A 22,885-nucleotide genomic window follows, 5' to 3' on the forward strand; every position below is an offset into this window, starting at 1 on the left:
CCTGTCATCCACCCATTCACACACACATTCACACACTGGTGATGGCAAGCTACATTGTAGCCACAGCCACCCTGGACAGAGGCGAGGCTGTCGGACACTGGCACCACCGGGCCCTCTGACCACCACCAGTAGGCAACGGGTGAAGTGTCTTGCCGACACAACGACCGAGGAGCCGGGGCTCGAACCAGCAACCTTCCGATTACAAGGTGAACTCCCAACTCTTGAGCCACGATCGCCCTGATGTGATTTAAAAATTTTTTTTTCCATAACAAGTAGGAACTCAAAGAAGGCCAGCCAACGAAATCTGTGCCTAAGGTACATAAATCCTCTAGATACATGGATTAGCAATAATCTATTTCCTCTTAAGTTTTACCACAGTTTTAAACTTTAGTTGTGGTGGGGACTGGGACACAAAAGCACTGGATTAAGTGAATAAATAAGTCAATGAGCAAATAATACCCTTTAAGTTTTATGTGCTACAAATAAATAACTTAGAAATGCTGCATCTAAGTCTCTTATTATGCAGATGAACTGCTGGTCTACCATCTGCAGCCATACTCCTCTGAGGCCTCCATGAGTTTGCTATAGTGGCACATGAACCTGTTCTCCACCCTAAACAGGTTCTGGTTGCAACAGCCCTTCAGCTCACAGGATCTCCAGAGTGGGAGGAGGACAACAGCCATAAGCTCTAGTCCACAACAGGAGACTGGAGGAAAACAGGAGATGGAAAAGCCCAGACCCTGAAGTTTATATATATAGGTCAAAGGATTGTCCACAAGTAAACTGACTGTGGATGCATTGTTCTCTCAAACAAACAAAAAATAATAACACCCAAATATACTTGGATGGTTTATGTAGGGGAAATACTGATTTGGTCACTGTTTGAAGTCTATTGTTAGACATCTTACCTCACAACGAAAGGGCTTCTCTCCAGAGTGCTGGAGTGAGTGAACTTTCAAAGACATACTGCGCTTAAATGACTTCCCACACGTTTCACAGGTGAATGGCATGTCCTTCGTATGAGCTGGATTTAAGAGAAAAAAATGCAAGTGACATGGCTAAATCATAACAAACTAATCAAATTAAAGTTTTAACTAAATTGGTATTGCTTGAATAAATGCTATGATGAGACATGATCATACAAAAGTATTTACATTTCACAATATTTAAAAAGAAAAGGCAGCATGTTGTCACTAAAGACACTATGCTGAGTATCTATAAGAAAAAAAAAAAAAGGATCTTGTACAGGTGAATATTATTTAATTGAAAGCCATGTGGTGTCTCACACTTCTAGATACAGTAACAGACAGCAGCCGCAACTTACCAACCATGTGCTTTCGGACGTGAGCCATAGTGTAGAATTTTTTCTCACAGATTTCACATGAGAACTTCTTTTCTGCATAGCCATGCACAATTTTGATGTGCTCATGCAATGACCAGAGCTTCTTAAAAGACTTGCTGCAGGAAACACACTGAAGAACAATAACAACAAAAATGTATAAAGAGAAGACAAAAAAAATATTAATATTAAGCATTTTGTTTTGATCAGCCAGAATTCTTTTATTATACTCCAGCGCCCTCTGCTGGGCAAAACAAGTCAAAAAGTCAGCAAGGGTTTATCTTGCTGAAATCCCTCTAAATCCTACCATCAAAGTAAAAACGGAAGCGGCCAAATCATCATAACTAAATCATTACTCTTGATTTAAAAAACAACAACAACAACAACAACAAAAAAAACTTCAATAGTAATACTTCCTTCTTAAATCATATCAAACATAATGCAACCCAATCAAAAGACCATTTTAATTTCAAAGTATAAATCAATGGTACTTGGACAGTTGCAGACAAGTACTATACATTGTTTGGCCATGACCAAACATCAAACTGGGCGTTGCAGTAATTTCTGTCTAGCATGAGTTTTATGGTTAGGCTGTTGTCTCCCTAAAATAAAATATCTTGCAGCGTGACAAGATAACAACCAGATGAACTGTGAAAAAGTATCCACACAAACAAAGTGGCCAAAAAAAAAAAAAAAAAAAAAAAAAAATACAGTTTCTTCCAGCTGCCTTTTAGCATGTGATTGCCAAGATGTCATGTGAATTATTTCCAACAACGTGTTCCTTTTTTCCATGTTAACAAAATCAATCAATTAATAAAATGAAACACTGTGGAACCAGTTGTGTGCACATACTCTTACATCTCACCCTGGAGCTCTTTCACAGCTGCCACCGGTACTGCTGGTAGCATCACAAGTGTGTTTATATACAGATGTTCATGTTTTAACGTCAGCCTACTCAAAAAAGATCCACATTTTGCCATAGTACAAATGATTGTATAGACATGTTTAAAAGATTCCTAATTTCCCTTTGTTTTATATTGTAATATAACTACTGTTCTCTCTGGTTATCAGAAAAGCTGACAGAAAACATGAAAGTGGAAAAACTGAACTTCATAATTCAGAGCCTTTTAAATTAGATTGTTAGTACACATGCACAGAAATTACTCATTTGAGAGTTGCTTCAAGGACAAAAAATAAGGGGGGGAAACAAACAAAAAAGAAACAGAAAAAAAGAAACAGTTGCACAATTACACATATGATATCTCCATGACGTGAGAACAGGTTTCTTTATACCCTGTAATTGTTTCAAACTGTTTCGGGTGGCTCAGAGGAAGCTGCTCAAATAACATTTTCTTTAAACTGCAGATGCAAATCAAGCAGAACAAACCAAGGGCTAAATAAAGCTGCTAAAAACAGCTGTATAACCCTTGGGGATTCAGATGCTGAGTCGCCTTTTTCAATTTTAGAGAAGTAAAACCACAATGCACCTTCTTTCACTGAAATATTTTTGATAATAGATGGCTGATTTAATAACGTCAGTTTCAGATGTCCTGTATCTAAAAATATTGCTTAAGCATTACCAGTAATGCACACATGACTTTTCAAACAAAATACAATTAGTATTTTTAGGTTGCATATTTGACAGAAATCTTCTGTGCTATTTTACCCCAAACCATGACGATGTTGTTATCAATAGCTTATGAAGTAAATTCAACACAAACTCCTACAGCTGTATTGTTGTGGTGGCTGAAAACAATATGGCCCTCAAAACATGGAGCTAGCACACAATCTAAACATAAATTACACAGGAAATGCTTAGACCGAGCTCAGATTTCCCGTCATTTCTTCAAAGCACACCGCAGCTTAAGTTATGTTTCAGGAGATAAAATGTTATGGCATTTTTTGTGTGCTTTTACTTTCATGGTAATAACTTCTAATTACCATTGTCTAGGTAGAATTTTTATATAGCAGTCCATGATAACTTTAGACGTTTTATAAAAACTTAATGAATATCAAAAGAAGAAAGAAAGCTACAGAAATACTGCAGAATTTCAAGGTTAATATCATGGCTAATGTGACAAGTCGAACACTTCTGGAATTCAGGAATATCTAATTCAGCTAAATTAAATTTCTTGCTATATGTGCTTTTTACTGACCTTTCTGCATATTTCATAACTGATATCCGTTTTAATTAGTGAGTGATGAATGTTGTATAATGGCTGCATAAAATCACTAGCATGAAGCACCTTGAAAGCTGCATCCCCCGTGAAATGATTGTTGGCCACCTTAGTTAAAAAGCCACACTCTTCTCCTGTGAGCTAACAGCTGAAAACCCACTTTCAGTTCTCAGCTGCCGCTACATTCAAACTGCCACATAAATGAGCTGAGAGAGCTCCGAGTCTGCTGCTGCTAGCAAGTTACTGAAACTTTTAGCAATCACTGTTTTCTCTTTGAAAATTGAACTTTTTAAAGTGTCAAATGTTGCCTTTAGATTTTCTAACAAAATAAATGCCAACATCAACCAAGAGGGTATCATAGTCATCAGGTAACAAGTTTGGTCACATTAAAAAGTTTTAAACAAAGTGATTACTTTCACATACCACAATAACTCACTTTAAAGCCAAGTCATTTTTTGGTCATTACTTCCACTAAATGATTTACAGTTAATTCTGTAAAAAAAACATAACTACATATCATTTGCCTTTTTTTTTTTTCCTTTCTTGAACAAGCAGCCACCTTTAGTGGCAGAAAACTGCATCCTGACTTAATACTACAGTTACATTGGATGGGTGGATGGATGGATATATATATTTTTTTCCCCTATTTTTTTTTATTTTTTTTTAAATACATGACTACAAATTCTAATCAGTTAAATATGACTGATTTCAGTTCAAATGTAATTTAGAAATAAACTGAAACCTGCCAGAAATATACTTAAATATATGCTGAAAAATGCAATATTATAATTACTAATACATAAGAATTTGTGTCCGCAGGTGTCGGAGCATCAGATAAGGCTGTAGTACAGGTGCACAAGTCTCATGGCTTAGTTGAAAGTCTTGTTCTAATTTATCTAAACATCTTTATACGTAAGAATATATTAAACCTCTTTCTCCAGAATAACATTTACAAGAGTAACTACACAAATATCAGATAAAGGTTTGGATTACCTGAATGTTCTTCTCACAATCAGTCTGCTGGTGCAAGGCTAGCTCACTCTCCAAGACAAACTTCTTGCCGCACTTGTCACAGATCTGCATTCGTCTGTGTGTAACATTCATGTGCTTCTCCAGGTACCAGCGTGTGTTGAATACTCGAGGACATTTTTCACATGCCAGCATCTCCTTCTCCTCCACCTCTGCTTTCCCTCCTGATGGTACAGTAGGAGAAGAGGATGGAGCTGACCTAGCTGACCTGCCTTTGCTCTTTGGAGGCTCTGTGCGTTTCCGTCGCCCTCTGGTGGTCATTCCAGCAGGGGTAGCACCCAGAGCTGTTCGCAGACTTTTCCTCCGTGGCTGGCTGGAAGCAGCTGCACTACTAGACCCTCGACGGGTTCTCTTTGACCGCGTTCTTTGACTTTCAACATCATCTTCCTCCTCATCTTCCTCCTCATCCTCCTCAGGGCTCTCATCTTCCTCCTCCTCCTCCTCTTCTTCCTCCTCCTCTTCATCGTCGTCATCATCACTTCCAGCTCTTTCAGAGTCATCTACTGTGGTTCCAGTTTTATTGTCCCCTTTGGATACATGAAGTGTCTGGTTGTTCAGGTTGACCTCCACAATGATTTGCTCACGCTTGAAACTCTCCTCACCATCCTCACCCTCTTCTTCCTCCTCATCTTCATCATCATCTTCAGTATCATCAGAGGATCCATCATTGCCTGCCTGGGACCCCTGTGTCCCCACCTCCTGCCCAGCCCCCCCTTCTCTGAAATACTGCTGATGTTGGTGTTGACCAATGTTCTGCTCTCCCATGGATGTCTTGGCTGCCATTTTATTGTCCACTAACACAGAATAAGGCTTGCCACCAACCTCCCTCTTATAAATCTTTCCTGTCAAGTCCAGGTCTGGGTTAGGAGAGTGAAAGTAGGACTGGGACACCGGTGCCCTGCGTCCTTCCTCCTGTGACATCCCGCCAAGACTAGGGATGGAAACCTCTTCCTTGAGGCTTTGACAGGATTTCATGAAGAGGGAGAAGGTATGGAGGGGTACAGTTAGTAGGAGCACAGGGCAACGGAAAAGAGTAACAGCGGTGGTAACTAGGTAGACTAGCCTACCCTACAAGGAGAGGCAGGGGACACCACACTAATCCCCCACCCTCCTTCTACTGAAAAGACAGGAAGGAGGGGATGAGGTGAGAGACAGTCAACCGGATTCAAAGAGAGCATCCATGCTGTCCAAGCAAAGAACTGCAGCTGTATAGACATACAATCAGTTCCAACTTTTGTACCATGTGCTTAAGAATCAGAAAGCAAAACCAAAGTCTTAACGTTGATTCTCAACATTTAAAATTATCCCCTCCAGTTGTTGAGCTGCAGGCTGCTGCCCTGCAGAGCGCCAGTCTTCAAACAGTAGAGCAGGTAAAGATGAGCTGAATACCAAAAACGGAAATGCTGTAAGGACCTCTGCGTCTTGCTTGAACAGCCATTTGTTGTGCATTACCTATGAGATAAGACAAAGAAACAGAATAATATAGATGAGAGTGTTCCGTGTGACCTGAAACTACAGCCATATTGTCAAGTTCTGAACAGTGAGTGCCACACTTGGCCACAAATGTTTCAGTGTTGTGTGTAGGAGTGGAAACCACAGCTTTCACACATGAATGCGAGTGAATTCAATTTCAACAAATGAGCAGTCTAAATATTTCTAAACCACAACTGAAACACCTCATTATAAAGCAGAGACAGTTTGCTTTATAGAGTGACACATCAACATTCATGCTTGCAATAAGGACATATTTAGATCAACTAAAGTGCAACAAGTCACAACTTCTTCTCAGTACTGAAAACATGTAACATATCTTCTTAAAGACAATCTGATCGATGTCAATGCTAGAGCAGAAAACAGCCTGTTTGTTAAACAACATCAGTTGTCTATGCACAAACACAGATGCAATCACTGTAAACTACCTACAATCTGAAACTTAATAAATAAATTGGTACTCACTCAGTCCTAACTGTGTTCCAGTGGTGGTTAGAGACCATTTACAGAAATACTTCTCAGAAAGCAAAAGCCAGATTCAAGTTCTAAAGCACACTGATTAAACAACACAAGATCTTCTTCAACATCACACATGCACAAACCTCCCATTGACTGTTGGAGAGTATAGTGTAACCACAGCTTAGGAGCTTGTATTGCAAATACAACCACAGGAAACTGTATGTCAACCTTTCAGTGAAGCCGAAGTAGTGCACTTCTTGTAACAAACAGTATTATCACTGTGCTCATGCAAGTAACAGCTCAAAAAACATTGAATCAAAGAGTAATGTATTACTTATGTATGATGTTGGTTTTGGTGTAAATGTAATCCTGGAACTGACCCTGGATGACAGGTTGCTGACCTTGAACAACCCTACACCCTACAAACCATTTTGAGTGTGCACCAGGGCGGTTTGCTCGCTAGAAAACCTCCCCCCATGCAATAAACAAAAATTACATTTCCTTTCCAGGAGACAGCAAACATCCTCTCCTCAGAATCTTCACAAACATCTTATGCTTAAATTTCAAGAACTGACACACCACTGTCTACAAAGAAATCACAAACAGGCTAACAGGTACTTTCACATTCACACACACCCCCACTCCACCCATGAACTCTACTTTGTTCTGATGTTTAATTTATAGTCACCATTAGAAAAGAGTTTCTGTAAATGCCAGAAAAAGGAGCATTACTGTGCAAATAATGGGAAATGCAGCTGAAACGATGGGTCACACTTTGTAATTAAGGCATAAGCCTAATTATTTTACCGTGATCAAATATTAATCATAATGAGTTCTCTGAGGCTTAACCAGATCATTATTTGTCAGTTAAACTGTTGGTGTAATTTGTGGTGTCTTGCATTTACTACCACTGATTTAATCCTACCTGGCAACAGAAGCTGCACCTGCTGAAAATAATCTTGAATAAAACCAGATTAATTAAAAATAGGCTATGAAACTTTGGTGATCCAAACTTAATGTGAGCTAAAGCCATCTTATTTAACATTTTCTTTCTAATTCACTGGTCGTTCTCCCAAAGATTGTCTTTTCACCTCAAGACTTGGTGCGTATATCTGGTGAATTTGATCCTCTGTAGATAAGCATGTTGCAGTGAAGGCAGAGATAAGCTGAACTAAAGCAATTTTTTAAGCCAGAGATTAATCAGTTGGTTCTACCTCATTTTGCATGCAAAAAAGTAAGCCATTTATGTAGACTTTGGGTATGCACATATAAGGCACACCTGCCTTCCTGTGTAGGCTGACTCTGATCCTTTCTGAGAATTGGACAGGAGCTCTGAGAGCATTAAGACCACAAGGGGAGGGCAAGCTCGGCACTGACAGAGCAACTTAACTCGCATGGTAGTCCTAGACACAAAGCCTAATAGATTATCCTGTGTCTAGATGACAGAGCAATATAAACTGCAAGAGAACCCCCACGCCTAAACATGCAATTATGCTGGTTTACATTCTCGTTTGAAAAAAAGGCATGCTTGCACAACAACACAGCCAATATATTACTATACCAATATAAAACTGATCAAAAAGATCATTTTTAAAATAAAAATAAAAAAGCACATAAACAGTGTGGTTATACAACCTTGTTGAGTATAACCCTTCTATTGCTTATCATTATCAACGATGAGTCATTTTGGGGTTTCACTCTCTGTGAAATAATGCAGTCCTTTGATGTGGGAATCAAGCAGAGCGCAGACTTCTCAATATCACGAGTAATTAGTTTACACATTCACCTTGTAGGATAGGGAGGTCAAACTTTTAGAAATGTAGATCGTTTTGCGACTGCCTATTGAAGTTTTAACAGCTTTCAAAGATGAACTTTGTACCCTGATGCAAAAAAAGAAAAAGAGCATCAATGAATGTCTGGATTACTGAAATGACCTGTCAGCCAGAGAATTACTAATGCTCAGCAAAAGTTGCAGAGAAATCAAAGTTTTTTCAGCAATGGCCAATTCATAGCTGTCCTCAATCACGTTTCAGAGAAGCCAGAACTCATTTCATATGTAAGCCACAAAGCCAGTCACATACCGGATAGATGCTACTGTGGCTTAAGATATTTGTATGACACAGGATGGGAGTGTAACTGCAACGGCAGCATACAACACTTAAAACCCATCAGCATTAAATAGTACACATGCTGACAAGTACTTGGCTAAACTTTGACAGTTAAGCAGAGGAGACCTTTGAAGTCAAAATGTGTCACGTTTGCTTCGTACTATGCAGCAGTGCTACTCAAATCCATGCACCCTCTTGAGTCTAGACTTTAATGAGCTTTCCCTTTTGCAGCTTGTGGAGGACCTTGTGAAGGTTCACATTCCTGACTCTGTCCAAACTCATAAGACCTTAACCAGCTCACTGTGTGGTGCACTACAGGGGTGCTCCATGCCTCGGTAGGTATTTGGCCCTCAAACCCATAATCGAGGTCATAGAGCAGTACCTAGGGTTTTTGATATAGCACATATCATTTGAGGCACTACACGAAGTGGTCAAGGAATATGTCAGCTCCCATCTCTTCCACAACAGCTTTTTAGGAGACACTGCTGAGCTGTTTACTTCTGGGATATCTCTATTATGGATAAGGAAAGAAAACATGGTAGCCTTTAGCACTTACTTTAACACCGATTTAGACTGTGAAAACACACCGAAACGTGACTATAATAAAAAAAGGGCTTCATATGCATCAAAACGAAGTAAATCACATGCGCATATGAATTTGTTTTCGTCGGGTTGGATGCAGCGTATTCAGCTACAAGACTTGCTGTTAACGCTGCAGTGTGTTTGAAGCAAAGAAAGGGTTAAAACAAAAAGGCAACATTGTACAACGAACAACAGTAACGTTGTGCAGGCCAGGCCAACTTAGGCTACTTAGCTAGCTAGCAGTAGTCCATAGGTACTAACCTGCACACACATGACAAGCTAACTTGGCTACATTAGCTCAAGGTGCAGCCATTAGATGTTTTAGTGCAGTTAAGGTCACTTCATTTGGATAACAGTCATACTAATACACAAGCACTACAATCTAAAGGCTGGTGTTTGCAGACAGGCAGTAGCTTCCAACAAAAGAGTAGTTTCACTTTAAAAAAAAAAATCATAAACCGCCCAGGTTGGTGCTAGTTAGCTCAAAGCTAGCGTTAACGTCAATATTTAGCATTAACGTTACATTTAATTTCGATGCTGCACTCCGAAGGGAAAGTCTGACAGTTTTTGGACCCTCGTGAAGCTAAACGAAAAGCTGATGTCATGCTTTGTCATCAGTGTTTCTCTCTTGCTGTGGTGCAGTATGAAAAATGCCGCTTTCTCAACAAAACCCAGACTGCTCTACTGGTAAACCCACTCAACTCGACACTGTCATAAAGTCAGCGCTAGCCGGGCTCGCAGACTGCTCTCACCGTAGCTTCGGCCCCGCACTACCGGCGAACCACGGCTGCTGTTTCCGACAGCTGTCATGCGTGTCACACATGTAAGTGCTTAAAATCAACTAAAACAGCGATATTTTGTTGTCGGTTTGCTGGCTTACCTCCGTCAGGGCGACCTTCTTCTTGCGTTCGTGCAATCAGAGTTGCACAGATTCAGGGTTGCACACGCATTTCTCCCTCCCTCTCTCTCGCTCTCTTTTCATTCACGGATATGCATTTAGACGGGCCACTGCCACTGGTCTTTGTGTGCAAAATGTGGGCGCTTATTTGTTTATGTCCGCTATAGACTGCGGAGATATCTGCGCACCGGTGTCCTCAACCCCGCTACGTGGCCCGGCCAAGCTCTCGCGTGTACTACCGTCGTCCCGCGCTCATCCCAGGCATCCAGGCCGCTGTCTGGATGGGCGCGCGGCAGCTTGTCTGGTCTGGATTCTTTTCGTCTCCCCTCCAAAGCAGACAGGGCACGGCGCGCGCGCACGTGCTGAGCTTAAATCCTTGATTGATGAAATCATAATGAGAAGACCCCGATGGCCGTTTAATCCCTCCCAGAGGAAAAATTCTAAAACTACAATAAATGCAATCAGTTTTTATCACAGACTCTTAAACTTTAATATCTTTTCTATTTTAATTCGGTTTTTTTTTTGGTAAGTTGTTTTAATTGACTCAAGTCCTCCAGTTTATTTCCATGAAGACTCTCGGGAAAATGACTGAACTGCATATTTCTGCGATATTAAAACATTTTTAAAAAATGCATGGATGTATATAAAGAACACAGGAGAAAAAAAAAAGTGTCGAAACTATGTCTCATTCTAAAGAATCAAATTATCTTCAGTTTACTTTTGTCGATACAAAATAAATCTTCCCTTTAATTAAAAAACTACTATTCCTTCCAGTTTGAAACACTTTTTTTAGTATATAGTTTTTTTTTAAAATGGTGTACCTTTTATTTTCTTAAAGCAAGACAAAATAAATACCACCCCCACCCCAGTGACAGTTATGCCTGTGTAAAACATCTCTGTGCCTTGGCCAAAAAGACTGACAATTGAGTGGCAGAAAGGCGATTTAATAAGTCATTCTTTTCTGCAACACGGGGCTTAGATTTTTTTTCCATACAAACTGAAGATAGCAAAGAAAAGAATCAAGTACCATCCTGTACCACTTGCTAAGCATATTCCAATTGATTCGGAGTAACATCAGTGTGACAAAGGTATCTGAAAGAAGGCGGCAGACATTTAAAAAAATTAAAATAAAATTCTCTAGTAAGCCTGAATGACTGAAGCCAAATGAATAAACAATGTCAAGACACATACCTTGCAGTCATCAGAAAGATTGACAATTCATTTAGATTTCAAAACAGAAACAATTAGATGAAATTTCCAAGCACAACAGAAGAATGGCATTTACCATTCACATTTATTGTTTAAAGAAATCACATGTTTTCTTTGATGTACAAGTGACTGTTGCTTTCCACTCATTAAGTGATTTCACTTTGACATAACTTGAATCTTGACAGAATTTACTGCACTGACAATTCTCAAAACAGAGTACTATATATATTTTAGGTTATCACAGAGTAATAAACCCCTTCACTTCCTTACATAAAAGGACTTCATAAATTTAACCATCATAGGTCTCTCACTTTGTCTCCCACCATACTGCTATCAGCAGAGCCCAGTCCTGATTTGGTTAGAGAAATAGTGGGAGGAATGTGTGTGATGTTGGGAGAATCCTTTATTGAATCCTCCAACCACCACGTCCATGGCCTATGTAATGGCTGGAGACAGTGAGGGGAGGTGGTAGACATGGGTGTGACATTATCACTGGGGCAACTGAAGCAATGTGCCCTGTCCGGAGGGCAGGTAAGTGACATTGCGGGAGCGTGACAGCTGGAAGGCGATGTCTTCAGCGGCTTCCAGCTTACGGAGCTCTACCAGACCATCACCAGCCTCCATCAGAGAGTTGGCAATGAGTAAAGCAGCCTGAGAATCTCCCTCGGCTGAAATGATGGCTGCCTGCTTCTGTTGCTCTGCCTAAAATTATAAAATGAAAACGATAAAGCTGTATGCACAGTTTTAGAATGCGCTCATAGTACAGGGATTACATGCAATGTTAGAAGTACCTTTTCTACAACGAAACGGGCTCTCTCTGCCTCTTGCTGGGCCACCTGTTTCATCTCAACAGCCTCTGTGAATTCCTTGCCAAAGGTCAAGTGTGTCTGAAAGAACACAATACAGCAGGTTACTGCAGTTAAACACACAACCCAAGGATAGTATAGAACAATGCTGCATAATTTTCCATCGACTTCATACCAGTGAAACATCATCCAAGATTAGGCCGAAGGTGGAGGCTCTTTCTGTGAGGTCCTCACTGACCTGCCTGGACACAAGCTCTCTCTGAGTGATGAGCTCACTAGCATCAAACCTAGCCTGAGAGAGAGAGAGAAAGGCAGAGAGAAACATTAAGTGCTTTTTGACTCTGTTCATTATACATTCAGCCAATTTGTTTGGCCTTTAATGGATTGTTACTCACCACTACAGCCTTTAAGACCTCTGTGGTGATAGATGGCAGCACCCTCTCATCATAATCCTCACCAATACTGGTGAAGATGCGTGGCAGCTGGTTTGTCACCGGCCGGAAGAGGATACGCAACGTGATGTTAACGTTCTGCAGATCTGTAGGGTGAATGGTTCAGACCTTAATCACACTGTATACACTGGCCTACACATTAAAACAAGTGTTTGTGTTCACGGACTAAAATTTTCTGTGTAAAATACAAACAAACAAGTTCCTCCTTTGGGAATGTTTACACAGTTATCAAATCAAATGAGAGTTGTGGGTTCAAACATTCCTATTTTTCCACATTTTTAAATCAAACCTGTGACAGTTTAAATAACACAAAAGCAGCATTGCAATGAGTCATGTTACAGTAACCTCTGACACATTATAAGGGCAATAATATAGCTATCAGAATAGTTGGGGGGGCAACTGATTCAAATAAATAAGGTAGAACATGGCAGGAAGTTTAGTCTCCAGATTTAAATTCCCTCAGCTGTTTTGTTTCCAGGAAAAACCAATAATGCAGCGGCTGTGAACTTATATCATGGCAGACTTTCTTCATCAGGCTGTGTGTGTGCGCGCAACACTAGAAGGGGAGAGTGCATCATTTCACTTTTCTTCTGTACAAAATGTACAGAAGAAATGTAGTCAAGAGCAATGTTCGCTCTAAGCTGAGCACGTGAGCAATCGCGCACTGCTAACATGGTCTCCCCACACAGAAAATCTGCGCTGTGCACAAAAAAAAAAAAAAAATCCAGCCTGAATTGGAATGAAAGTAAATACATGTATTTATTTTATTTCGCTGATTTTCTGTGCGCGTAGACTGTGTCAGCAGTGCACGATTGCTCACGCGCTCAGCTTAGAGGGAACAGTGGTCAAGAGGCGTATGTGACATTAAGCTATAAATGCTTTTTTAAGGCTACAGCTAAGAACTAGAATGATTGTAGTCATGAATTCACCAAATAAATAAACTTAACATTGCCATTTAATTCTGTACATTCAGAAAGTCCATTTAGGCCATTTAAGCAAATCAAGGCCAAGTAGAAAACACTTAAGTTCTTGACCAAATCAAATGAAAGAGACTTTGCCATAAATCAGGACAAAGTATAAAAAAAAAACATTTATAAAGCCCTATAACCACATACCTTGTGAAAACAGTCACCAACTTAACCAAACAAGTGTGCAACAAACAATTGATGATAGATTTAAAAAGTAGGTCAACCCCAAGTGTGACGTCGAATAATAGATCTCAAAACCATCATGATCTCAAAACTTAAATAACCATGGTTTGTGAGAATGCAAACAATACTGACAGGTGGTCAAAGTATTCATCACTTTGTAATGCCCTTTAGAGACTTTTGAATTCTTAATGGAAAGCCCCCACGGCTATTCTTATTTTACCATATGAATATTTTTTTTCTTTCTTTCTGTTGGTGGTTCTTCTTTCTTTCTTTCTTCTTTTTTTTTTAACTGCATTTACATTAGAATGCAACACAACACACACAACTGTAACAATGGGTTTTCTTTGTTCATATTACTAAGACACAGCTCAAGAGGTTTGTGTATGAACATATTTGCTCAGTTAAGACTCTTTATTGCTCTTACAAAATATAACTTCAGCTAGAACAAACTGATGATAATGTCTTTTAGAACATTTTAGATCTCAGTGCAGAGTTGCCATGGCATTCTAGCCAGTTAAAAATTGAGCCATCAGACAGAACTTGCTAACCCATTAATTCCACTTCACAGCATTCTGGGTTGAAATCAAAACAACTTGTAAGAGCAAAGCACGCAGTTCTAGGGAAAAATCTGGCTACACTGCCACTGTAGAAGGAATGGCAAGATTCATCTGAAGAGTGTCTCAAATTTAGAATATGGCACTCCATGATTTTTTAATTTATTATTATTTTTTAATTCTAAATGTTTTTGTTACTGTTGTACACTTTATTTCAGCATACACCGAGTTATATAAATTTCAGTAACAACTGGAAAATTTAAGTGTTCAAAAACATCTGACATACCCTCTACATGTCTTTTAAGGTTAGAAAAACTAAACATTTAAGAGTGGCTAATTCAAGTCTTCACCACACCACAAAGCTAAGCCTTCTTAGTTTGACAGACACTGAATTTGCAGAAACTAAAGTTCCTTGGAGTGCTTGCATACCTTTGCTGCCTGTGATAACAGGCACATTGCGTGGACGGGAGCGGCAATCAAAGATGACAGGTTTCTGAACCCAGGGGATGAGGAAGTGGGTTCCCTCACCAACAACAACATCTTGAACACCTCGAAACCTGTCAAAGATCACAGCCCGGTGACCTGCATCAACTGCAACGAGGAGGACAGAGAATCACATATAGAAAAAATTGTTTAACATGAAAAATTTATTTTTTAATTTTATTTTTATTAAGAGATAAGATAGAACTTTATTAATCCCTCGGGTGGATTCCTCTGGGAAATTCTGTTTCCAAATAGCACAGCACCAACAGAAGTTACAGAACGTGAGCAGAACACCATATATACACATATATAAATACAGAGACATATATAAATAAAGAGTATACAAAAGGGATAAATAGAATAAATAGGAATAAATTCAAGATCACAGTTTTTCTCGTTTATGATCTGGAATGCTAATGAATTCATCAGCTTAACCAATCAAAGGCAACTAATATAGGTGCTACACAGAGTAGACCAAAGGCATCCTAAATTAGCAAAAGAGGTTAAGTGTAACCCTAAGTGTAATACCAAAATCTCACTTCAGAATAACACATGTTCGTAAAACTAAAACAACTGCTTTTCTCATCTGCATGCAACACTATCAGGTAGCTAGCTATTCATTAGCTTTTGCTGCCTTCCCAAACCTCTTGAATTCTTTCGGAAATGTGGTTTATACAAAATATATATTTTTACCAAATTAATAATTTTTATGCTTGATGACTGAGCATGTTTTCCTATACATGTAGAATTCCATTAGACCATGGAAATTTCTAGGACTCACCGTTGAAAAGGGCTGAGTTCACGACACCTCCACCGATGGCGAGGGCAAGCCCCAACTTCCCAATGGACTCAAATAACTTGGCCATGACAGCAACCTGGTGACAATGAAAACACTTTGAATGTCTTTCTACACATCTCCACCTCTACACCTACGCAATGCACCATAATCCTGTGACGGACCTTGGAAATCCAGGCTAAATCCCCTCTTTCAAATAACAGTTGGCTTTGGCCTTGAGCTGGACTGACACCAAGGCTGTGGTTGTTAGCTAATTTGGCTAACTAGCTAGCATTAGCTTATCTACTAACTGAACTGAGACATCTTGCAAGCACATATAACTAAACAGAGCACCGCAGCTTAGATTTAAGGCCGATGCAATACTACAGATAAGACAATAAGATACGTAAAACGATTAAAAAGCGTGCGACAGGTAAGTCCAAGTTGCACGCCGGGTGACTGCACGCATGTTATCCCACGCTGATACAAAGTGGTCGCTCGTGTTCGTTTAATCTTGTAACACTACCCGTCTTGTAAATAGCACATAAAACGTCTCTCCGTTTCACTTCCAATGGCTAATACAATGACATTTCGATAAACAGTTAAGTAATTTTACTGTCACACACATAACGTATGTCATAACTTACCTCACTTTGCTCGGATGTCTGTGACCTCCACCGGACACGACGTACAGCACATGAAATATCTGCTACACAGCGCCTGCGCACTGGATGAAGCAACAAAGCATCTGATTGGACGTAACAAAACAGTCTTCTTCTTCTATGACTTAGTCAGTATTCAAACTAATTACTGCCACCTACTGACTGCGGCTCGCCTAAATATAATTAAAACACATTATTATCATCCCCTTTTGGCTTATACTGATTAAAATGTAGAAAACAGAACACATATTGCTACATTGTTTCAGTTTTTTACAATGAGTCAACAGCAAAATAAAAAAACTACTTTTTCTATGAATTAACAAGAACTTTCAGTTTTATAATTACTTGAAAATCTGGACAGTGGGTTACCAGAACCTTTCCTGTATTTTTATACATTAATTAATTTATTTATTTTCACAAATTAAGCCCAAAAAATCGTGCTGACAGATTGAGATGGATTGAGATGGCAGTAGCCACCCCTAAAAAAGGCAGATGAAAGAAGAAACAAATAAACAAACAAACAAACAAACAAACAAACAAACAAATACTACTACTACTACTACTAATATTAATCATAATAATAACCACGTATAAAGGAACAGTTTGGGAATTTGTATGATACAGATAATAGACCTGTCGGGCACCCGCAAACTTCTGCACGCACCGACTCACATGACACTTTGTCGCCCCCTAGCGCGGGGAAGAAAAATCGCACAACCGGTAGTTTCACTTTTCTTCCATTGCTCGTAAAGAGTGACGATCTTTGAAAGAAAGCAAGAAACGGTCGTGGAAGCGTTTTAAGGTCAGTGATGATTGCAAATCTGAAAGATATCCAAAGAATGCGACACACCGTAACTGCCTCGGGCGCAAATAGAAGATCTGTCGATATGCGCTAAGAAGATTGGCAGTCGAGATGTTTTTGATTTTCTCTACTTCCTTGACAGTCGTCTGGCTGCAGTGTGGCTTTTCTTAACGCTCGCAGATGTGTTTTCACATCGTGTAGACACGAGCACGCAAAAGCGCTTCATTTTCGCAAGTTGGCTGAATTAATTTTTTTTATTAATTTGATCAGATTTATTTGACAATTAGCACAGATGTTGGCAACTTTGAATCCAGTAACATCTGCCGTGCATTACAAGCAACATCTGGTTTAAAAAGGCATTTTAGAGCAGCTTATTATTTGTCAGTTAGTTACAGACTAGTCGTGGGAAGCAGGAAGAAGGGGAGTAAGGGGCGTTAACCTCACTGGTACAATTTTACACACGAAATTTACACTCCTGTTGATATTGGACAAACATGTACGCAATACACGAAGTCTACGCGTTTTCTAGTCTTTCGTTTCCACATAGCAGTCTGGATATCTCAGTAGTTTTGACATTACAATGATATATTTTTTTGGTGTTAGCCTGCTGTTGCTTCAAATAACCAGCTGCAAAGTGTCTAGACATTTTTTTCCTACAATTTAATGAAAAATATTCTCTGTTGATGGAAACTGGGGATAGTTTTCTGTGTTGATGTACTTTCCTGGTAACCCCCAACAGAGGGAGTTGGACTATCAAATATGTTTCAATTCCTATTCACAGTTGTGGGGTCTTTCACTGAGAGATGTCATGTTCTAAATTTTAGCCATCATCATTTTGATTTTCATGTTCACCATTAATGCAAAAAGAAAACATTTTAGTGTTTAGCCTTGCATTCAGCTTCAAGAGTTTTCCTTCTCACAGCAACAGTGATTGTGTTTCTTCCAGCAGATGGCAGAACCAGGCAGGACTGTGAAGGTGTGTGGACTGCCCACAGACATCGAAGATAACACACTGAAAGACAAGCTATTGATTTACTTCCTTAGAAAAAGAAATGGAGGAGGGGAAGTAGACTCTGTCACCTTCCTCAAGGCAACGCCTCTGGCTGCTCTCATCACCTTCGAGGACAGCGGAGGTCAGTAGGTTCAGTGTATGTTCACGTCTCCTCATCTGCTGTGTAGATCAGAGGGATTACTGTCTGAATAACTAAATGTTCTGTGTCAGTGGTCTTTCATTGCAAAAATACTGTTCATTAATCAGAATCAGAATACTTTATTAATCCCGAAGGAAAATAGGGCAGATTAGTTACATATTATACTGACTGTATTAACACAACTGTAAACCAACCAAAGATGGCATTCATTTACAAAGTAATAGAAAGGTACTACGATGTCTGCTGCCACCAGTGATTTACACTAAACTGGAATGTTGGCATTGAAGTCAATGGAGTGGCCAGTTGTAGAAACACTTAGTCAGGATGCTTCACAGACTGTGATTGATTTCTCTCTGATGACCCCTCTCGCACAGTGGCACAGAGAGTTATTCACCACAGGCTACACGTTCTGGATGTGGATGGGAAGAAGTATAAGCTCACGGTAACTGAGCATTGTGAAGATTTCGACCCAGATCAGGTAGATTTAGCTGCTGCACAATTTCAACAGATACAGTGTAAAATTATTAGTAATTAATTTGTTTCTCTCTTTTCTTTTTCTCAACATCATAGGTCGTCTTAAGCTTATCAGCAACAATTGACTACAGCAAGCTTCCAGGGGGAATCATGGCATTGACAAGCCTTCTTCAGAGCCACCACGATGTCCAGATCAACTATACTGCTACTGAGAAATGCTCTACAATATTTGGCTCTTACTCCACAGTGCAGGCAGCTTTGGCACAACTACTGGGTCATCCTGGAGGCTCAAACTCAGCAGAAAACTCAAAAGACTTGAGTCAGCCTACTTCCAGTGGTTTCCGGTCTGTTCAAAAAGCACAGAAGCATTATACACAGGAGTCAGAAGATCAGAGCAGAAAAGCCAACAAGCAAAGAGACAAAGAAAAAAATCACATTGACAGGCCAACTGACAACTACAGTTTAAGTTCAGAAAGAGACCTGACACCTGGTGGTTATACCTGGGAGGACACTGGTCAGGCAGATGGAGCTGCTTTGCAGCATTCTACAACCTCGGCGGATGATTTCTCACTAATTATGGATGGAGACATGTTTCAGTACCTACAGAAACACTGCCGGAAGGAATACCAGCATATCCTGAAGCAGTATGGGGTTGAAGTGGTGGATGTAACAAGTCAGGGTTTGACCACTCTGTTTCTGCATGTTACAGCAGCAGATGGGGAGGATGGTCTAGAGGAGGAGCGCTTGAAGGTAGCCAGAAAGGCTATAAGTCAGCTTCATGAGGACATTGAGGCCAAAATCCGTCGATCCCAGCTGCCCAAAGCTATCCTGCACCCCAGTGGAGGCCTGCAAAGGGCAATTGAGAACTTAAGTGTCAGACTTCCCAAACTTATTCTGAATGAAGATGAAAAAAATATTTATATTATTGGAAGCAGTAGTGATGTGTCAGAGGCCAAGCAGTTTCTTCTCCTGGACAATGTTAACCAGCGAGATAAAAAGGAAGATGTAGCTAGTCTCCTGAGATTTCCCTCATATGGTTCAAGTTTATACCCTCAGACTGATGAGGAGAGATTCACTCTCCCCACACCCTCCACTGTAGCATCGGTGGATGATAAGCTAGATGAGATGCTGAAGTCAGAGGAAGATGAACGAAGAGCTGAAGGAGCCAGAAGGTATAAACTAGCTGCTCGGTTTAAGGATTCTGGGCTAGCTGCGTTAAGCAGTCGACCAGCTGACTTCACTTTACGAACAAACTCATCTCCCAGCAGACAAACACGCCAAGGGCCAATGTTAGGGTATGATGTACTCTCAGAAACAGCAGGGACTTCTGGTGAGGCAGTTTCTAGAGCAGTACCCCAAAACACAGGAGGAGACATTTTGTTCAAGACTGGATCTAGTTTGGCATCTTCCTCGCTTCAAAATAGAACCTCTTTGAATCCAGATTTAACAGATGCTCGACCTAAGAATTCATCATCCCCTTTTAGTGGTACACAGTCCAGTTTGTCAGGAAGTCCTGCACCTCAGTCTGCTGGATCCAGATCCACCTTGAAGCGTGCCAGTAGTTTCTCAGGAACGCCTCAGCAGAAGGCTCAAGTTATGAGTCAGAAGAGTCAAGAAGATAGCAGCAAGTCCACAGTCAGAGCCAGGGGCAGGTCTTCTAGCTTCAGTACCCAAACAGGAAGGGACAAGCAGGAAGTCTATACTGCAGATCTTACAGTATCCAGGATAATGTGGAAACATATAAAAGAATCATACAGCTACCGAGTGGAAGATCTAGCTTCTGATGTCCAGTTAAAAGAGAGCAGCTTAGGTAGTCATGAGCTGACTGTTACCATAAGAGGAGCAAACTCATCCAAAGTGACTTCATGTCATCTAGGTTTGCAGAAGCTGGTTGACTCAGTTAGTTCAGACTTCTCTGTGCAGGAGGTGTCCTTGTCTGAACTGGGTATCACTGACAAAGCAGATGAAACCTTACAAGCTTGTTGCTCTGAAGTGCGGAGCCGCTTTAAGAAGGTTACTATCGAGATATTAGCCAAGAGCTTATATCTTCTTGGTCCACGGCAGTTGTGTTCCCAGGTAGGTGCTACCCTGCGGGAAGTATTTTCTGGAGACTCGGCTCAAATACCTGACAAATACCAATATTCCCCAACTTCTTTTCAAATGAATGAAGATAAAAGCACTAGCTTGCACTTTAACAGTAACTCTCAGGTGATTAGAGAGAGCCAACCAGGCAATGCTGATGGTACAAGTAGGAGTCGGGAATGGAGGACAACCTACAGAAGTGACTTTGGTGGGAGGGAGATTGTGAGTGGATCTATTGGTCTGGCAAGGCAAGATCATGTCATTAAGGAGAAAGTCAAGCCTATAGATCCAATGGAGATGGATGGACAGAAGGCTAAGTCATTTGTCAGTCAGTCTACACCAGGAAATGATAGTGTGAGGGGTCTGAATGGTGTCGGATCAACATTAACCCGCACTGAGAAAGGGACCACCTTACCTGCTACGCAGATAGGCAGTGGTCAAGAAGAAGCAGAGATCCAGAACACCCCAGGGGAAGCCAAACCAGGCCAGGAGAGGCTGGGGAACATCTGTGTTTGTGGAGAAACTGGGATATCTGTGCAGAGAACAAAATGTGGAGCCACTTTTTGCTCAAAGTGCTTGGACACGGTACATGTCCGCTGCAGAGTTTGTCATGAGACGGAGCAGAAACCTCGGGGCATCCTGGGCAAAATTGTAAAATCTAAACTAAACATCACTTTGGCAGGTTACAACAAGTTCTGTACTATCAAGATCACTTACAGCATTCCTGATGGTATCCAAGCGGTGAGTGGCTTAAAAACATTTCTCGCTGATATTTTGTTGTGCTTTATCTGAATGAGAAATTACATTGGCGCACCTTCTAAGCTTTCACTTCAGAGACTACAAATGAGACAGAATAAGAAAGGCTGCTCAGTTAGGACCTTTTCTTAAATCAGTTTAAATAGTTCAATTCTGTACAGAGCCCTTGTTACACATCAGGTGTGTGCAGACATATTAAAGCTCTGCGTTATGATTTCTCTAATTTTAAGTATTAGTTTGTCTTTTACCTGTGTTTTAGTTGACTCCTACAGGGTGTCAAGAAAGAATTAGCTAAACTTCAGAGACATATTCTGATTCACATTGTTGCTATGAGTTCATATATGTGTGTTTCCTGATCGGCTGAGATCTGCAGATATCAGCCAGTATTCATTATTTTGTTGTTAAAATAAAATAGGCTGCAGTAACAATTCTGACCTTCTCCTGCAAAATAGCATGCAGCTATAGGCTGCCTTTCAGCTTATACACTGCAATACCGAGACCTTGTTCATGACTGCGCTCTTTGTGTTGCGTTTTATCAGGATGGGCATCCATCTCCTGGAAAACCATTTAAGGGAGGGCTATTTGAAGCCTACTTTCCAGACTGTCAGCCGACAAAGAAGCTGCTGCCCAGGCTGGAGAAAGCCTTCAGGCAGGGACTCACCTTCACAGTGACAGGCAAAGGGACAGATGCAAGGGTGACCTGGGACGGCATCCCACACAAGACCAGCTTACAGGGAGGCAAATCAGGGTGAGTGAGGCCAGCGAGGATGTCTGAGAGAGCTGCAGAATTAAAGGTCATAGTCAGTCCATGGACCTGACCTGAACAATGTTCTCTTTGTCTCTCTCAGGAATGGGTACCCAGATTCCACTTACTTGACGCGCTTGTCTGAGGTCTTGACCTCCCTTGGAATTGAGGAATCAACAGAAAAGCCCCATGATTAAAACATGTAAAAATGTATTTCTTCCTTGTTTTATATATAAAAATAGCAGTATATTGGCGATCTATGTGTTTACAGCACTGTTTTGCGGTTTTGATTAGTTGACAATCACACTTTGTTATAGTGAGATGTTGATATCTGATCATCCTTTAATTGTAGTCTCTTTTAAATAATGGAGTCATTGAAGACTGAATTTTAATTTTGTAACGTCCTTTACCAATTTTCTTTTAACAAGTTGTTCAAGAGTGAAGGGCTTATAGTATTTCACATGACAATTTTTTTAAAATACCGTTTCAGGTTATTTTGCAGAACAAATGAATATTAAAGTCTTCAATATGCACAGTACTGTATAGACCAAATAATTTGCACCGCACTGTGTGATTGTAGTCATCATTTAGTTTAGGAACAACAGACAGTAATTTGTAAAAATATTCTGAATTTAATAAATTAATTGTCAAAAATCTGTCTTTGCTTCTGGGCACAGAAATAAAAAAAGCACATTTCCTG

General features: G+C 40.3%; 3 protein-coding genes across 5 annotated transcripts in view; 1 reads left to right on the forward strand and 2 right to left on the reverse strand.

The window, feature by feature from the left end:
- The window catches only part of znf652 (zinc finger protein 652), an 18,375-nt gene extending 7,600 nt beyond the window's left edge, over positions 1-10,775 (reverse strand). The window contains exons 1-4 of one of the 2 annotated variants that reach the window (XM_005920402.3): positions 10,066-10,775; positions 4,510-5,997; positions 1,325-1,472; positions 909-1,024 (exon numbers count right to left, since the gene is read on the reverse strand). In XM_005920402.3, the coding sequence (XP_005920464.1) occupies positions 909-1,024; positions 1,325-1,472; positions 4,510-5,520 (1,275 nt within the window). In that variant the 5' untranslated portion in view covers positions 5,521-5,997; positions 10,066-10,775. The other variant, XM_005920403.3, reaches the window with a different exon arrangement.
- A 118-nt stretch (positions 10,776-10,893) lies between these two features.
- Positions 10,894-16,258, reverse strand: phb (prohibitin). Its single transcript, XM_005920398.3, has 7 exons — positions 16,161-16,258; positions 15,520-15,613; positions 14,685-14,846; positions 12,494-12,636; positions 12,274-12,390; positions 12,084-12,179; positions 10,894-11,994 (listed from the first exon to the last, which is right to left on the reverse strand). The coding sequence occupies exons 2-7, from the start codon at positions 15,602-15,604 to the stop codon at positions 11,782-11,784; spliced, it is 816 nt and encodes a 271-aa protein (XP_005920460.1). The 5' UTR covers positions 15,605-15,613; positions 16,161-16,258; the 3' UTR covers positions 10,894-11,781.
- Positions 16,259-16,855: 597 nt separating this feature from the next.
- Positions 16,856-22,885, forward strand: si:busm1-163l24.3. 2 transcript variants are annotated; one of them, XM_005920400.3, is made up of 6 exons: positions 16,856-16,977; positions 17,924-18,110; positions 18,503-18,606; positions 18,699-21,425; positions 21,980-22,188; positions 22,289-22,885. In XM_005920400.3, exons 2-6 carry the CDS (start codon positions 17,927-17,929, stop codon positions 22,380-22,382), a joined length of 3,318 nt encoding a protein of 1,105 aa, XP_005920462.1. In that variant the 5' UTR covers positions 16,856-16,977; positions 17,924-17,926; the 3' UTR covers positions 22,383-22,885. The 2 variants fall into 2 exon arrangements, with proteins under 2 accessions (XP_005920462.1, XP_005920461.1); XM_005920399.3 differs by having other exon boundaries at positions 16,867-16,977; positions 17,927-18,110.

This window comes from Haplochromis burtoni, unplaced genomic scaffold (genome assembly GCF_018398535.1).
Source record: "Haplochromis burtoni strain Fernald_Lab_line unplaced genomic scaffold, NCSU_Asbu1 Contig_21, whole genome shotgun sequence".
In the NCBI taxonomy this organism is placed as follows: Eukaryota; Metazoa; Chordata; class Actinopteri; order Cichliformes; family Cichlidae; genus Haplochromis; species Haplochromis burtoni.

Coding starts and splice junctions, on each gene's coding strand:
- si:busm1-163l24.3 (XM_005920400.3), top strand. CDS start 17,927: ATGGCAGAACCAGGCAGGACTGTGAAGGTGTGTGGACTGCCCACAGAC. Junction 18,607..18,698: donor AAGATTTCGACCCAGATCAG/GTAGATTTAGCT, acceptor TCAACATCATAG/GTCGTCTTAAGCTTATCAGC. Junction 22,189..22,288: donor TTACAGGGAGGCAAATCAGG/GTGAGTGAGGCC, acceptor TGTCTCTCTCAG/GAATGGGTACCCAGATTCCA.
- phb (XM_005920398.3), bottom strand. CDS start 15,604: ATGGCCAAGTTATTTGAGTCCATTGGGAAGTTGGGGCTTGCCCTCGCC. Junction 12,391..12,493: donor AGGTCTTAAAGGCTGTAGTG/GTGAGTAACAAT, acceptor TCTCTCTCTCAG/GCTAGGTTTGATGCTAGTGA. Junction 11,995..12,083: donor CCCGTTTCGTTGTAGAAAAG/GTACTTCTAACA, acceptor TTATAATTTTAG/GCAGAGCAACAGAAGCAGGC.